This window comes from Acanthochromis polyacanthus, chromosome 4, assembly GCF_021347895.1.
Source record: "Acanthochromis polyacanthus isolate Apoly-LR-REF ecotype Palm Island chromosome 4, KAUST_Apoly_ChrSc, whole genome shotgun sequence".
Taxonomy (NCBI): Eukaryota; Metazoa; Chordata; class Actinopteri; family Pomacentridae; genus Acanthochromis; species Acanthochromis polyacanthus.
The window spans coordinates 28,949,486-28,967,404 of record NC_067116.1 but is presented as its reverse complement, the minus strand read 5'-3'; the positions used below and the strand labels follow the sequence as shown (position 1 = coordinate 28,967,404).

At 41.6% G+C, this 17,919-nt stretch overlaps 1 protein-coding gene across 3 annotated transcripts in view; it reads left to right on the top strand.

The window, feature by feature from the left end:
• Nucleotides 1-17,919, top strand: part of LOC110966177 (inactive N-acetylated-alpha-linked acidic dipeptidase-like protein 2) — a 580,988-nt gene that overhangs the window by 530,314 nt on the left and 32,755 nt on the right. For all 3 annotated transcript variants that reach the window (XM_051947586.1, XM_051947587.1, XM_051947588.1), the window contains exon 18: nucleotides 2,013-2,106. In XM_051947586.1, coding sequence (XP_051803546.1) covers nucleotides 2,013-2,106 — 94 coding nt within the window. The remainder of the gene's footprint in view (nucleotides 1-2,012; nucleotides 2,107-17,919) is intronic.

Sequence of the window (17,919 nt, the reverse complement as noted above, 5' to 3'; positions counted from 1 at the left end):
GAATACTATTAATACTGTTATCTTAAAGGTAAAAAGATATTATATAAGATTTGTCTTTGTGTGTTTCATGATATTGAAACATGCAAACATTTGATTTATTGATCTGATGACTGATGTGATGCAGCCCTCGGATGTCACCTTTGAACGTTCACTTTGAGCTGATTTAGTGCTTCAGGGAGAATATTGTGGGTCGACAGCACTGCAGTCCTTTTTTATAACACTGCAGTCTTCAGTCCCACTCTTTTTAAGGCTCTTAAATCAAACTTTAGGACCATTAGAAATATTTCTCAAGGGATACTACTCATTAGCCTTTTCCTGGAGATTTCGTACTTATCCCACTGTCACTTCGTCATTACTTCCTAATAGTTTTTATTATTAGGTTAAAGCATACTCAAAAATACATTATGTGGCATATATGAAAGATAAAACGTTATTGTTGGGGCCGAGTTTCCTCTTCGTCTCTTGATTCCAAGCAGCTCTTGAAGAGAAGCATCAGTACTTCAGTGTTGTTAACTGAAGGTACTTTTAGCCACTCAGTATTGTCCAGTCTTATCCAAAAGGGTGATTATTTTATCCCACTGTGCAGAGTCAGTCAGCAGCAGTAGTGATACTTGTCGTTATCGACAATGACGAACACAAGGACCGAAGGCTCAAGACTCCAGCCTCTTCTTAAATCAATAGATTCTCTCTCCCAGCCTTCATTGAGAGGAGAACATCAGTGAACAAACAAGAAAAAAAATGGCCTCTGATTGACACGGCAGAGAATTACCTGCCCACCTCTCAGAGCACATTCTAGATGCAGCAGACCAGCTCTCTGTCCAGACTAAGATTTGTCTTTTCAACACTGAAACTAGAAATCTTTACAGAACTCTGTTCAAAACAGTGCATGAATCAGATACCTGTGATTTTGCTTTGAACGTATGGAGAAACTGAGCTTTGTACAAATGATGTTCTACCTGTAGCAAAACAGAATGTGGCAGTAGCACAGCATAGCATATCACAGTTTATTAACTAAACCTCGAAGAAGAAGAAGAGAAGACGCAGCAACTCTTAATAGCAGTTTTGACTTTGTTTTTTTCTGTTGGAAATTCCTGACACTGCAGTTTCTCTAACTAAAAAAGTTGTAATCTGCTAGGAACAATGTGTTCAAAATGAAAGAAAGCTACTACAGAAATAATCGGTTTATAGCAGTTTCTGCTTAGCTAGTTTTGCTGCAGTGATGTGACTGGACATCTTTGCAGAAATCTAATGCACATGAATATAGTTTTTGCAAAAAATGATATTTATATCTGTAGACATCAGCTACATTAACACTGCAACCTTTAGTGCTTAATTATCCTTTACTGTGTGGATCTTAGCCATGTTTTAATTTTCAGCAAAAAACCCAACGATCTATTAATCTGTCGACTGTTTTGTCTCCTTCTCATTAATTTTGTTTTGACAAACTGTGCGTCATTGTCAAATACACACTGTTATAAAAATGAATGTAAAAGTAGTTATTCACATATAGATATAAGAAAAATCTGATTTTGGCCTTTTTTTTTGCCTCCTTTGAGTATAAGAAACTCTCATATTCTAAGAGTGCTTAAATAAGCCACAGTCCCACTTGGAAACGTTTCACCCAGCCACCACTGTCAACAATGATCTTTCATATACAGCCCTTATCTATTGGTTTTTAAGCCTGGATATAAAGCTTTGGGAAGCTGCAGAAAAACAGGTAATTTATATGCAATTTTTTTGTCTTAACTTTAAATGTCAAAATGTATCTACACACTCATTTGAGGATTGGGACATAGTGAATCTTTGGAAATGTCTGAAACTCCTCATCCACCAAATAATATAACTGTTTACCTGCAGATTTCCTATGTGCTTAATGACAAAGCACATCATGTCAACTAATGAAACTTTACAGTATGTTTTCTGCTTCTCTTTGAAAGACTGCATTCATGAATGCAGGCAAGGAAGAACACAATGCAAACTAACTGGATTCACTTTTGGTTGTGTTTCTACAGATGACAGCAGAAGCGATTCTCCGCCTGGTCAATGATCCCGTGCTGCCATTCTACCCTCTGGACATCGCCCTGGACGTTCAAAACAAACTCAAAGGTAACACTGAAGATGACATGATGCTTGGGGTGATGTTGATGGTAAAATGCAGTGGTATGGAGGGATGATAGCAGCAAAGCGGTGGGCATAATGGTATATTTCACAGATAAAGAATGGAAAATTTCTTTACAGTGTTTATGAAGACCAAAAAGAGCCAAAAAAATATGAAATGCTGTCAGTGACAGACAAATTCTGGAAAAAAAATGGCTTGAAAAGCTCCCGCAGTCTGTACAGATAATGTTAAATAATACTCACATATGCAGTTCCACGTTCTTTAACCTAACTTATGTGGCTGTGTTTATGTCAGTTATTTTTTCTATGCATTCTAACCTTATAGTGGATGTTTTTTCTTCGCTCTGTTAGGAGTCGGATTTCTGTAACTGCACAACAATATGTGTAGCCCGAGTCAACACAGGGTGCTTTAGGGTGCAGCCTTTTTTGCTATAAGCATTTAATCACTTTTTTTATTGTTTTCTTGAGTAGAAAAATGTTAGAAGGAAAACGTAATTGCTTATATATCCTGCCTCGATCGCAGGAAAGTCTTTCAATTCAGTTGAAAATATCTCTCCCTTTGATAACATAATTTCCTGTCTACATCTTTCTCTTGTAATATCCTACAGGATGCCACAGTACAGGCTTTCTTCCATCTTGTCCATTCTGCTTTTCACTTCCTGCCCTCCAAAACATAATCAGCATCGCAAGACTGCATTGAAACTGACTCATCTGAATGGAATACCATCATTTTAATGTTATCAGTTAGATTTCCTGCGAGGGCAAGCCAAAATAGTTACCTGAGTAGAGCCTCTGGAAGCAAAGGCCAGAGCAAATAGCTGTTTTCCTTGAAGGCAAAGTCTAAAGGTAGCAATACTTCCACTGATGCTGTTTCTTTTCTGGCACAGAGGCTCTGTAGTTGACTTTGCAGTCAGCATAAGATTGTGAAGATTCTACAAATGGCTGTGTGTTTCTAGCTGGAAAGCGTAGGTAGCACCAATCATAGCAGTAACACGACATACTGTACAATGTGTTGAGACCGACAGTAGCATTTTTACTGCAATGCAACTGCATACAGTATGATCGGAAGATGCAAAGAGTGTGTGTCTTTGCAGGTCCAAGTGAGTGCTCCTGTTTGTTGTTGTGGAGTGTATATTCCCAACTCCTTCTCAAGCCGGCTTGCTGGTCAGTGGAAATGAGTTATGTCTCTGCATAAAGTCCACAACAGCAGCTGCTGAACAGAGACACACACTGCAGTATTCTGTCCAGTTGCTTGCAGCTCAGTGTGAAATCAAATATAACTGTTTAAACTCTGCAAAATCACATAGAAGCACACACATTTGTGCTCCCTTGTTCAGAATCTTCTCCAGGGCCCTCAGTGACATTTGACATATGCACTCCTCAGCCTTTTAACCCAACCATCATAACTAAATGTCTAAATTTAACCCCTAAGCACATTTGTAAGACCCACTCTGAATCTAAAAAATGTTTATAACCCTCAAGCAGTCCTCTGTAAAGTGAAAACAAGCCAAAATGTCCTCACTCCTCAACATCTAAAACTCAAATTAGTCCTTACAGAGGCAAACTTGTACACAAACCAGCAAAGGTACACATAAGCAAGAACATACTTAAGTGTTTTTTATTTGTTGAACTGAACACATAAAGCTTTCCTGTCTGCAGAATGCAACCCTGTCTCTCAATAATTTTGTCCCCATACAACTAAGCTGCATTCTCATTTACAACATGGTTTGAAAGAAGCACATTTTCTCCCTGAAAGGTAAGAATGTTAATTCCTGGGAAAGGCTTTCAGTTTGCAGCACTCACAAAGTCTGCATATAGTAAATTAATAACAGGATTTTCACTTAGAAGACTGGGGTTCACATCCTGTGTGTGTCACCATTATTCTTAGATTTAACTTTCATTTCCACTCACTGTTTGATTTGGATTAGGTACCAAATCTACATGGTTAGATTTACTGAAAATACCATGCTTTGGTTGACAGTTTTACAACCTCTAACTGCTTGTTAGGAGCTTGGTTAAGTTTAGCTAACAAAACTAATTCATTAGATTCATGAAAAATAACATAATTTGGGTTTAAAACATGACACCTTAACCACATGTTCAAAGATTCTCCATTTTTGGGTTAGCAGAGTGATTCCACATCATCTAATTTATGATTTGGTGGCTGAAAAGGAGCAAAAGAAAACCAACAAAATAAATGGCAAAGATGTTGATTAATTGTAAATCACAAGCGTAATCACTTACAATGTAATTGGGGATGCTGTTCAGTTTTATAAAAATGTATTTTTGTGAGACAAGGCTGCACATTGATTATTTTACATTTGTAAAATTGCGGTTAAGCATTGAGCATGATCCTTCTCTGTAACCTCAGACCTCCACACCCGACCCTTGAAGACGCTTCTGCTGCTCTCCTTTTTCAGCTTCTTTTTCTAGCTTTTCTTCACCCCTCTCATCCCCCACTTTTGCTTCTTTGAATTTTTAGTGTAGAAACTGAAATCTGTGTTGGATGTAAACAAACAAGCAAACAAAAAATTCTGAATAGTCCGGTATGGGTGTAATGAGCTGGCTCCTGAGCTGCAATATACCGGTGAGGTGTTCCATAGAGATTCTCTTTGTGAGATCATTTGCCGTAATGAGTTCTGATCTCTATCAGAAGTCATTTTTTATTTCAAATTATCAAACCTCATTTCCTCTGGATAATCAAATTTCTGTTCTCTGTGTGCAGCTTATCATCTGCTGTTACACTGTTGATGTTTTCCCAAAACATAAAACCGACACTTTACAGTAACAATGGAAACATAATTTCTGATTTCTGTACTACACATTTGGGACAGTATGTAATAAATATTGATATATTAATATTTCAGCTACACTAGTAGGCTTCCAGTGAAATTTAGTGTGCTGTATCTCTGTTGGGCACCAACTTGGCCTGAGAAAACAGGATACGATGCAGTGTAGGTTAAAGTAATGACATATTATATTGCCTAAATTAGACATAGATTGGCAATGCAAAAGAATTTGTTAAATTTGAAAAAGGGGTCTTCGATGTATGAGTTACATAACGGGTTTTGCATATTTATCAGTCAAATGTGTGTGCAACTTGAATAGTAAAAGGAACACAGCACTTTAGTCAAGGTTTGAACTGAACCCTGTGTAAATTTACACTGGCGAATACGCAGCAGTTAGCATGCTGTACAACCGCTCAGGCCTTCAGAGCTAAAATCAGCTTATTCAGTCACGGTCTCGGAGCATGCAAAGACTCTGTCCTTGAATATTAACATGACCCTTGAAAGAGGATGCACAACAAAGTCTTTGATACATTTAGTTGGAGTGCTGTCTTCGCACAAACTCGGAATAAACAAAATAAGATGCTGCTTTTGTTATGCACCGAGAAAAATTCAAAAGTGCAGGAGTTGTTTGACAGAGTGAGCTCAATGAATAGCTAATCAATAGAATGCACACTGTGCAGAATTAATTCTTCATGCTTGGGATAAAATAAATGTATAAACCAAGGTGTATCAATCATTTACAGGCTATGATCAGAAATTGAAAGAGATGGAGAGACGCTCTCCATCACATGTACTGTAGCTTCAACTTCAAGTCTCATTCATTGTAGCACTAAGGCAATCACTCAGTGGCTCAGGTTCACTGACTCTGTCTAAGCATGCAAGCATAGTCCCATTAATGCCTAGATTGAGTGGTTATGCTTCCTCATCTGAGACTAATGCACAGATTATAACCTGAGAGAGAGAGATGATTGATTATTATACCTGCCTGAAGCCCCTTTGTCTGTTTCTTCATCACGTCATCCCTCATCGTACTCGCATGTCTGTTCCGTGGTTTCTCATCTCTATCAATTCAATTCAAAGGCACTTTATTAGCATGAAACCTACGGCTTCTTGGCAACTTTGCACATCAACAGTGGTTAGAATAATCATTCTACAACTGAGGGTCATTTAATCGTGGCCAAAAGTTGTCATCATCCAACCAAAACACAACTGACAACACAGAATCCCGCCATTAATTAACAATGTGATTAATACATCTTCATTCAGGGTTTCTGCTTGAGCAGGATTTGAGCTTTGATTATCGAGACTACTGGTTCACAAGATGGATCAGAGTGTTTTATCATTCTTGGCCATTACTCCCCTCAATTTCTTAGCCCACTGGCTCCCACTGCTGAAATTCAGTGGGAAACACTGATTTTGGCAAACAGGCATCACTTTCTGCCCAGTATCACAGTATCGCTCACATGCCCAGAATGTACAATAACACTGCTGCTGCATTCCTCCCTATCTTTGAGACAACTTTTATGACAATCACAATAAATTCCCTCTTCCTTTTTAGAAGTTGTTGTTTTCATTTACAGGTGTTTGTTCATTGACAAAAGTTTTAACGACAAAAGTAAAAGAAGTAATTTGACCCGAAAATGGTTATTGATGATGTTAGAAGTCATCAGTTGTAATTCATCCTTCACAACACAAATGTTTGTAGCAAGTTTTCATTTTCATCCATTCAAGAAATTGTGAAAAAAATGTCAAAGAAATGTCACCCTCATGGACCTGAAAGTCTGCTGTTTCCAAAGTCATAAATGCAGTTTCATTTATCTATGGTGATGTTTGTTTGCTTGTTGCATTGACACACCTTTTAGGGTGTTGGTCTGGAAGAAACTCTTATGTTTGCAAAATAAGTTCCTCTGCCAAAATAGGCAGTGCATCCTGTGAGCATGTCATTGAACTGCCTCTAGTGAGTCTCGCATCATACAGACGCTCTCCAACTCCATCGTCTTGGACTGCTGCTGGCAATGTTCGTCGGCTATCCCATCACTAGAAAATGTTATGCTGCCCTTGCTCTGCAGCAATGGCATGCTTGGCATAGCAGCAATGTGAACCAGTTTTCCACCTGCTGCTAGTTCTGGAGTGGCCCTTCAGCTTCTGGCAGGTCTGTCAGAGAGAAAAACAAAGATTATGGTCGTTAGTTGCAGTCCAAGACAGTGGCGTTGGAGTTCATCCACAGAACAAGAGACTCACTGGAGAAACAGCTCGGCGACACTGAAGGCTGCTACCAGCTACTTTTCTTAGCAATACAAGATATAACGCCAGCTATCTTCAAATACTGTGAATGCATATGTTCTTGCAGTGTTTTATTCTTGAGGCAATGATTATGACCACCACACAGTGGAAAAAATAGAAAAGATGAAATAAATCTTGGGAATTGTTTGGTGTGCGAAGAAGTGAATGGGACCAGAGTCACGTTGCAGTTCAATTTTGGCCAGAGGTCACTTCTAACAAGCTTTATTTTAATTGCATCCACTTTATAATACACAATTGGACATCATTTCCTTCCATTCAATCACCCGGTGCCATTTTCCTTATGCTTAGATTTAATTTTACTATTCTCATCAGCTGCGTGTAATCAGAAAGAGGCTGCTTGTGACAGATTTTCGGCTCTTTATTGTGGTTATTAAATTGGTGTTAAATTTAATTCCAGGTGGCATTATAAATGTCTTAAAGTTATAAATTTGACTTTGTTGAACGTGCGGATATTCTCAATGCTTTTTTTTATTTTTTTAACCAAGCAGTTCCTGCTCAGCCAGGAAGCAGGTGGGAGAGGGCTTTTATCTCTGCTGGTTAAAAATACAGAGGCACCAGATGGAGAGAAAGAAGAAGAGGAGGAGGAATAGGACAGTGAAATAAATACTTTTTGATGTGTGCGCGTGTGGTAACAGATAGTGAAGCATAATAAATCATCCCTGTTGCTGGTTAGTGTTGTGTGTGTGGGTTGGTTAATGGCAATGATTGCAAACCAAAATCGGGCATGGAAACAAAATTTGAATACCTTATAATTTTAAAGATAAAAGGACAAAAAGGGAGTGTGGGGGGAGAAAAGGATGAGCCACCGATTCTGGAACCGTTTTTCACCGGGGCCAATTATCTTTTCAAAGTTTTCTTTAATAACACTGAATCAGAGAATCACAATCAGAGAAACCTTTAATGTTCCTGAAGGGAAATTGCTGCAAAACAGCACAAGAAATACAATAGAAAAAACACAAGAAAGCAATGGGGTGCAAAGTATAGGGGTTGATGACTGCTTGTTTAGTGGGAAGGGGATCAGCACGCTGAAAATGTGAGCTGTACAATGCAAAGGTGGCACCATTTGTTGGTAATAAAAGCAACAAGCCCTCCACCTCTACACACCGCTCTAAAATCCTCAGTTCTTTTCCTCACATCCTCGCTTCACATCTTAGTCCCTCCCACCAGAGATGCGAGCATGAGGACAGAGGAGTCAAGGCACAAGGCAACAAAATGAGACATTCCTCCTTGTGAGTTGTCCTTTTAAACCTACGTCAGTTAAAAAGGGTACCACTGTACTGTCCAGTGTATTGTTGTATCCTGCTGCTATATTTTATGATCTCTGTCAGATCAGCCAACCAGTGCTCGTGACAAGTTACAGTATATATTTACTTGAATTCAATTCAAAATGTGGCACTGTGTGACCAAGATGTATGTTTGCTCCCATCATTCTCTATACATTCCAGCTACCTCTTTTATCCATCACTGGTGCTAAAAAAAGACATCTGTAAAGGATACACCTGTGCATCCTTGCTCATAGCTTCTCCCCCAAGCCTTTTGTCTTCTCAAGACAAACTTTAAGACGGTGCACTGAGATTGATGAATTTGAGATGTGAACCAGCGCATTTGCGGAAATCTTCTCAACTCCTCACAAGGCCCGTTAGCTCGTCTGTTTTACACGTCACATGATCTTCTCCATCAGTCTCTGTTGTCTGGCTTTTTTTCGCTGTCAGTTCATTTCTAATACTTCATATGTGCATCCCCCTCCAATCACCGCGGGAATGTCCATCGTTGTTCTTTTGGTCACCGTGCTGGCCTGCTTCAGCATGATCAGCTGGTCCCTCAGTGTAAACAATGTGAGAGTGGGGTTGCTGGGCAACAGCAGCACCGTTGAATGAAAGAGGTAATAACACGGCAACAAAACAGAGCAGAAGAGATGGCACAGCTCAAGAAAGTAATTATCCAAGCAAATGTGCCAAAAAAAGACAGATAAAAGAAGATTGTTTAAAAAAAGAGCAGGAGCAACTGTAACATGCTGCAGGTGTAACAAAGACAGCAAAAAACACCTTAAATATGTAATGTCAGAAGGACTGCTCATAATAAGGAACCTACAGAGACACCTATGAGCCTTAGCTGCCATTGCTATTAAAAAAGAAAGTCTTTTCTGTAGCAAATCTTTTCTGTAGCATTCAACAACAACATACACCTTAAGTCTAGACCCTCATATCATCATAGAGCCTGTTGTCAATGACTAATGTTACGGTGACCCAGTGTCTATTTGACAGCACAAATGCACATTGAGTGGAAGGACAAACAAAAACACTAAGATGCGTTCCAACATTGTTGAAAGTCTATTTAAACTCATTAGAGCCTGTCAAATGCTTGTAACTGATGGAGCCAAAACTTGCCAGAAGAGGGAGCAGAACTTTTGATCATGGTGAAGACAAGAAAAAACTGCAAGTGTTTTTGTTACTGTCTCCAAAACATCCGTGTGTCTGAGTGATCCTGGTGTGTCAGGATTGTGTTGCAGGGCATGTGTTGGTCTTCATGTGTAAGCCACTCAGGAGTGGGCAGTGATTCATTTTTTTTTGAGGACGTTTTTGGGGACATGAAACTTCTCTGTGTGTGGGTGTCTGGTCTCTGGGTGTTTAAGCAGCCCCCTACAGCAGAGAACCAGTGATATTTAATGGATTCTTCACAGCCTGCATGGAGCACATCAGTATTTATGACTGGCAGTCATAGAGTGGAACTCAGATCAAACAACCAAAGCTAATTGAAAGCCCCCCAAAACCTTTTGTTCAACTTTTTTAATCACTATTCTCTTCTTTTTTCATCTTTTCATACAAAACTGCCTTTGGTGTAGTCTGATCTGACATAAATCTTCATTAAGTTACTGTGGTGATAGTGTTCAGTGGAAGGGCTTCCTTTGGTCCTCAACAGCAGTGCTCAAAGAAAGGTAGACCAGGCGATTGTCAGTGAAGGGAATTACTAGTATACACTGAGGAAATCAAAGTAAATGTGTGTGCACATGAATGAACTACTTCCTACGCCTGGCTGTCACTAAAACCTATTGTACATTTTCGAGTTTAATTAGGCATATCTCAGCGGCACAACCAAAGAGCTACCTTTTACTGTATAATTACATCGAAGTTTAGCGGTAGAGACAGGACAGGAGGTGACCACTGCTGTGACACTCTGACTTAAAAAGTGGAAAACTTACAGATGAATTGCAAATAATAGCAACAAACCTGTCATAGTGAAGTGTCGTTGAGTCTTTTGTTGATGATGTTGTGGCTGGGAGCTGTTAAAAGTTGCAGTCACATTTGAAGGAAACACAGCAGTATTCATCTCTGCATCTTCACAAATTATGTGGTTGTGAAAATTTTGTAACATGACTCACAAACAACTGGCAAGACAATCACCATACAAGCACTACCAGTTATAATAGCTCTCCATAGTTGTTGTTAGTTCGCTGTTAACTGCTTTCTTGAGTTAGTCATTGAGATTAGCTAGATACCTTAACTGATATTGCAATCACAGGTCCATCCACTCGTTAGTTACACCCACTTTATCATATAGAGGGTTTGAAGAGGTTGAAGGTGACCTTTGTTAAGAGGTGGAGTACCCCCTGGTCGGGTCAGTAGTCTGTTGCACAGCTAACACCATTTACAGGACATAAAAATTGGATATAGCCACTGTGACATCATTAGTTTGGGGACTACTTTTTGGAATCTTCAAGTTTGGAATTCAGCCATTGGTGTCTTGGTCTTTTGAGAGTAGACAGACATAAGAAGCAAGGAGTGGATCAGACTGAGAACTTCAGCGTACTAAGCAGGTTTGTCAATCACAAGTAAGCCACACCCTAAAAGATATTCTGTTTTAACATCTGTTCTCTCCTAATTAGAACCATCCATCAGTCCATTTTCTTGCACTTATCCGGAATCGGGTCATAGAGTTAGTTGGTAAAGCAGCTCATTCCAACCCTCCCTCTGCTCACCAACACTCTCTTGTTCCTCCTGAGGGATTCTAAGTACAGATGAGATATATAATCCTTCCAGCAAGTTCTGGTTTTACTTTGGGGTCTCCCACCAGCTGTAAAGTGTCAAACAGTAAGACGCTCCACTTGGTGATGTAACCAGGTACTACAGCTAATGTACAAGACGTGCTCTCATATAGTCGGTATTGGCAGACACGAAATACTAAATGACTTAGACTGGATCAGCTGCAAAAATCCTTATAAATAGTCATAGAATTTACATTGTATCAATAGTGTGTCCTGACTGAGTCTGTTACTTACTTTTCATTTAGATTTTGTAGAAGTGGAAAGTTTTTGGTTGAGTTTTTCAGATCTTGCTCTGGCCTGGTGAAGAAGAATCACTATATTTCTAAAAAATTCTCCCAGGTGTCTGTTATCCATAGAGCCTAAGGTTCATTTTTGGCCTCACAGTTGTGGAGCTGTTACTTTCTGAGTTTAGGGATTTTTTTTTTCTTCAGGTGGAAACTCCCTAAAAATAACCTAGACGCCTTAAGGGGTTAATATGATGCTCATATGCCAAATGTACACTGAAAGAAGCCCTTTCTAGTGTGAAAGGATTGGGGGATGAAATCCAGAGGCATCATTCCATGCTGAGGCAGCTGAGGTTTATTCACAGGCTTCACTAGTCTGAGTCAGCCAATATGAGTATAAATCTTCCAAATTTAGAGCCTTTTTACTGTGAAATTTCCTTCGCAGAGAAACTTCTTGCATGTAAAGGCTTAATAGCGACACCAGCAACAAACCTACAATCACCTGCCAGAGCAAAGACGTGCACTTGAGTGCTACTTTTAGCGTTGCATTGTCTCAATATGATATGCAGAGAGCGTTTTGGCGTGGAGTGTTGATTTTGTTGCCCACCTCAAAGGAAATCGCTTCATTGCTAGTGCTGAGAGAATCTGTAATTATAGGGGGCGTAAACACTTTATGAGCATTGTGTTGAGGTAGACTTTAACAATCCAAGCCGATCCTAAAATTGCAGTTTCTTTGTCAGGTGTTTGCCATTGGCATGCAAAGCAGTAAGAGCGGTAATCAGCACGCTTTGCATGGAAAGAACAGAAGCACTTGGATTTGGATTTGCATTTCAGTGTGCATTTACTACATTTAGAACGAGAACACTGTGTCGACAAGCATGTTATATTTAGAGCATGTTAAACCATATAATGCATTTCGACAACACTAATCCAGGACACACTGCCTTGTTAGTGTAACGCTTATCACTGGGGCAGTAAAAGGGTCAAGAAATAAATAAACGTTAGGACTAGTAGTATGCAATGGGATGGATCTGACAACAAAGGAAACCGGGTTCATGTAGGAGCTTGGAGGTGAATGAAGACCAGAGGAGACAGAAATTAAGTTTAAGTGAATTATATTGTAAGAATAATTGAAAATAAAATGAACAATATCTCAGAGACAAATCATTCAACAGAGGACAACAAACAAAGGAAAAAAAGAAAAAAAACCTTGCATCAAGTATAAGATGACACTTCTTTTTTAAGTTTGGTTTGAGCGCACAATCTGCTTTATCACGATCCTTGACTTGAGCTCACGGTTCAGTTTATAATAATCCACAATCCGGAGAAGTGGGTAAATAAAAAAAAATATTTGATTCTACCAGGCTTCAGCTCGCCACCTCAGTAGAGGAATCTGGTCCCATTCAGTGGACGTGATGTGGGACGGGGGGAAAAAACCTGACCTGGAAAGAGGTCATAGGAGAAAACCAATAAGTTTCTCCGTTACTAACATTGTCTTCTGTTAACAGATTAAATTCTTATTCCATCCCATTTCTTATTTCATCAGTAGATTAACACATCATTCACATTTTTTCCAATCAATCAAATGAATGAATAAACATTTACAGTTGCGCAACATTTAAATAAAACAATAGGTTCAGTGTAAAGGTCATTACTAGTACTAATAGCCTAACCCCATTACTGTTCATGGACCGCTAGCTTAGCATTGCTATTAGCATGGCTTTATCAACAATTAATTACAAAACAAACAGAGGTATCGGCAAACAGCAAATATATGACATAGTACTAGTTGTACCCTAAACACAAGAGTCATTTCAGCCATGTTTGGGCATCTGACGAGAAATCAGGAGCCCAAACACAGACAAGAAAGCAGACGAAAATAGTCCGGCGACAACCCGGAAGTGGCAAAAACACATAAAATCACGGGATCTAATGAATAATACGTAATATTGAACATAGGACCTATGTCAGTACATATTAGTTTGACTCACCATTGATTCTGAGAGGTGTGTAGCGGAGGATGGAGGAGTTTGAAGCCGGGGTGCTGCCGGTTCTCTATTAGCATGAAAACAAGACGTGCCAGACATGAGTGCCGCGGCTTAAGTGTTAGCGACACGACTATACAATTTTCAAGCACCTTACCGTAGAGTTATGGAGGGTTTGGCACAAATGTCCAATATTTGAGAGAGCAATGATGATTTGAAAGTGAGTAACAGAAGCGAACACAGTCACAGCCGGAGTGCAGGACTGGCAGTGGGCGCAGCCATCTTGTTTTTTTGGCTAGTCAGGGTCTGAGCCAATCACAGTGCAGGAGGCCCGGAGCTGTGATTAGTGCCACACAGTTCAGGTGTGGGGAGGAATTATGGGGCGTTCAAGTGACCTGGGTTACAGGGTCCCCCCCTGATCTCATGGACGTCCCTGTACATGTACTGGGCGGACAACCAGACGATGGCAGACCAGGGGTGCCAGTACGACTCCCATCGTTCCCCATGATGGCAAAGGAGATGATGGTCCCTAGATCGTCGAAAAAAGATTGCATGCTCTTAAGTAAGGGCTTTCCAAACGCAGCATAGTGAAGCCTTTCTGGAGGACGTCGTACTCGAGTTGAGCTCCTTGCAGGTGGTGCATCTTCGGACACCGAGACATCAGGATCGGATGGTTCGTTTGAATTTACAGGTGAGTGAACGGATTCAGGAGGTGAGTAGGTCTCAGAAGTAGGTGAAGTCGTCCCAGCAACAGGTAAAAAGTGCTCTGAAGCTGAATCAGGATCTGAATCACTTTCGTCAGATGAGTCAGTTTCATGTTCTGGTTCAGGACCAGGTTGGTCGTGCTGCATCTGAGGCTCAGGTTCTGTTTGTTGCATTGCAGGTTGTTCGGACTGTTCGGTTTCAGGTTCAACAAGTTCCCTACTGGTGGCAGTGCTGGGAATCGCAGGAGGTAGGTCTGGCTCTGGGACAGGCGGTGGCCTTGGAAGGTCCACTGCAGTGACAAGTCGAACTGGTTCAGAGGTACATGGCTCATACCAGTTTGTAAGCAGGAATTCGTCATCGGAAAGTGGTTCATCGGGATCAGGTTCAGGTAAGTTCTTTTTGGCAGGTCTTTTCACAGGGGCTGGCTGGAGCTGTGACGTTGCTGGTAGGTATCCACATGGCAGGAGGAGATCACGGTGAAGGGTTCTGACAGGTTTTTCGGTATGTTCGGGTCTTACGGTGTATACAGGTAAGTGTCCAGCTTTCTTTATCACCACATAGATGTTGGGCTCCCATTTGTCGGCGATTTTATGCTTCCCTCTCAGTCGAACGTTTCGGACAAGCACACGATCTCCTACTTCCAGAACAGATGCAGTGACGTTTCTGTCGAAGCGAGTTTTGTTTTTGAGCATTGATTTCTCAGCATTTTCCGAAGCAAGCTGGTAGCTCTTTTCCAAATGTGACCTCAGCTTCTGGACGTATTCAGAGTGAGTATGGACAGGCTGAGAAACAGGGAGGCCAAAAACGAGGTCGACTGGGAGTCGTGGTTGGCGACCAAACATCAATTCATATGGTGTGTATCCGGTTGTGTCATTTCGTGTACAGTTATAAGCGTGTACGAGAGGTTTGACGAAGTCCTTCCAGTGTGATTTTTCTTTATCGGCGAGAGTCCCGAGCATGTCCAGCAGAGTCCTGTTGAATCTTTCCACGGGGTTGCCACGTGGGTGATACGGAGTTGTTCTGATTTTGTGGATACCTGCCAGTGTACAGAGTTCTTTGATTGTCCGTGATTCAAAATCAGATCCTTGGTCACTGTGTAGTTTCTGAGGGATTCCATAATGAATGAAAAAGTTTTCCCAGAGTACTTTTGCGACGGTTTTTGCTTTTAGGTTCGGAGTGGGTATGGCGACAGCGTATTTTGTAAAATGATCTGTTATGACCAGTATGTCTTTTGTCTTGCTTTTGTCAGGCTCCAGCGAAAGAAAATCCATACACACCAACTCAAGCGGGTGAGATGTCTGGATGTTTACCAAGGGTGCAGCTTTCTCCGGTAGAGCCTTACGTTTGACGCATCGTTCACATGTCCTCACCTTGGTCAGCACGTCATTGGCCATCCATGGCCAATAAAATCGATTCCGGACAAGATCCAAGGTGCGCTCGATGCCCATGTGGCCCATTTCGTCGTGCAGGCTGGACAGCACGTCAGCTCGATATTCCTGTGGTAGCACAAGTTGGTGTTGGAGATCAGGCCCAAGTTGCCTTCTTCGGACGAGGACGTTGTTGTGGAGCTCCATACGATTTAAGTCCCGTAGAAGGAGTGGCAATTCTGGCAGTTGGTCTCTCAAGGTGGGTGGAGGCGATACACCAGTTTCCAACTGTGCAATGACGTGTCTCAGAACAGGGTCGGCACGTTGCTTGTCAGCGATGTCAGATGGGCTCAACTGATGGACCCCGGAAAAAGCGAACTGCTCGTCAGCAGTATAGCTATCCGGCAGGCTATCAGCGGACATGGACAGAGAGTGGACAAGAGTGCAATCAGGTGAGTGAGGAGAGCTGTAGATCAACTGCCGATCAGAGAGGGCTTGAACAGTGTGCTGATCAATAGTTATAACGTTGGGGCTTTCAAGATGTATTTCTGCGAATCTGATGATTCGTTCCTTTTCCTTCTGTGACATCATATCTGAAAAAAGTTCGCCGTGAGGTCTGCGGGAAAGACCGTCCGCATCCCCGTTTTGCCTGCCAGCTCGGTAGGTGATCTTGAAACTGAATGTGGAGAGAGCAGATAACCAACGGTAACTTGTGGCATCAAGTTTAGCGGAAGTAAGGAGGTATGTTAACGGATTGCTGTCGGTGACAACAGTGAAATCCGTGCCATAGAGGTAGTCATTGAACTTCTCCGTGACAGCCCACTTCAACGCCAAGAACTCCAGCTTGTGTGCTGGGTATCTTGACTCGCTTCTGGACAAGCCCCGACTGGCATAGGCGATGACTCTTTGCTGGCCTTCCTGCTCTTGATATAATACGGCGCCTAGCCCAGTGGAGCTGGCATCAGTGTGTAACAAATAAGGCATTTGGGAGTTGGCAAAAGCAAGCACTGGGGCAGAGGTAAGTTTTTCTTTTATTGTTTCAAAGGCGATTTGGCATGACGATGTCCAGCGACCTCCAATTGGCTCTTTCGGGTTGAGGTATTGTTCTGGTTGGACCAATGATTTCAGCTTCTTTTGGGATGGTGGGTATCCAGATGTGAGTTCATGGAGTGGCTTAACAATGGCTGAATAGTTCTTCACAAATCTGCGGTAATAACCGGCGAATCCGAGAAACGATCTAAGTTCCTTTAAAGTCTTTGGGATGGGCCAGGATCTCAAAGCTTCGATTTTGGCTGGATCGGTTTGAACGCCGTCCTTGGAGACAACATGCCCCAGGTACTTCACGGATGTCTGAAAAAAAGTGCACTTTTCCACAGAGAGTTTCAAGCCAAAGTCTTTGAGGCGATGCAGAACCTTCATCAGTCTCTCCTCATGCTCCTCCAAGGTTGGGGCAAAAACAATGAGGTCATCTATGAAAACAAGTACTTCTTTCAAATTCATCTCCCCGACACATTTCTCCATGAGGCGCTGAAAGGTGGATGGCGCATTGGTGACCCCCTGGGGCATCCGATTAAATTCCCAGAAACCAAGGGGGCATACAAAGGCAGTTTTTGATTTATCCTGTTCATCCATTTCGATTTGGTAATACCCAGACTTCAGATCCAAGACTGAGAACCACTGAGATCCTGTAAGGGCTGTAAACGTGTCTTCCAATTTGGGTAAAGCGTATGCATCCTTTATGGTCTGTAGATTAAGCTTTCGATAATCGATACAGAGCCTGACAGTGCCGTTCTTCTTGCGTACGACTACGATGGGCGAGGCAAAAGGGGAGTCGGATTCTCTTATAACTCCTGAGTCTAAAAGCTCTTGTAGGTGGTGTCTCACGGCATCCAGGTCTTGTGGGTGGATGGGTCGAGGTCTCTGCTTGAATGGTGTTGGATCGAGAAGCTTAATCTGATGTTTCACTTTGCCGGTTTTGCCAAAGTCCATGTCGTGTTTTGCAAAAACCTCAGGGATACTGTTTAGTCTTGCGGTGATTCTTTCCTTCCACTCGGATGTCAAAGGTGAATTGTCGAAGTTATACTCAAACAACGGCCTTGACAAGTTGGATGGACTGGGCTTGGACGATGTTTGAGCTGCACAAGAAACAGAATGGTATGCACTGATTTCTGCCAGCATTGATCGAGGAGGCAAATATACATCATGGTCCGATTCATTCTTTACTGGAACAGGCAAGAGCACGGGATGAGAACCGGCGAAGTCAACAAGACAAGACTGTATAATAAGACCGCCAGGTAGGTGAAATGAGCGGGGATGTTCGATGATCACAGATTTCTCCGACTGCAGAGAGTGAGCAACCGCAACACCCTCAAGAAGGATCGTTTC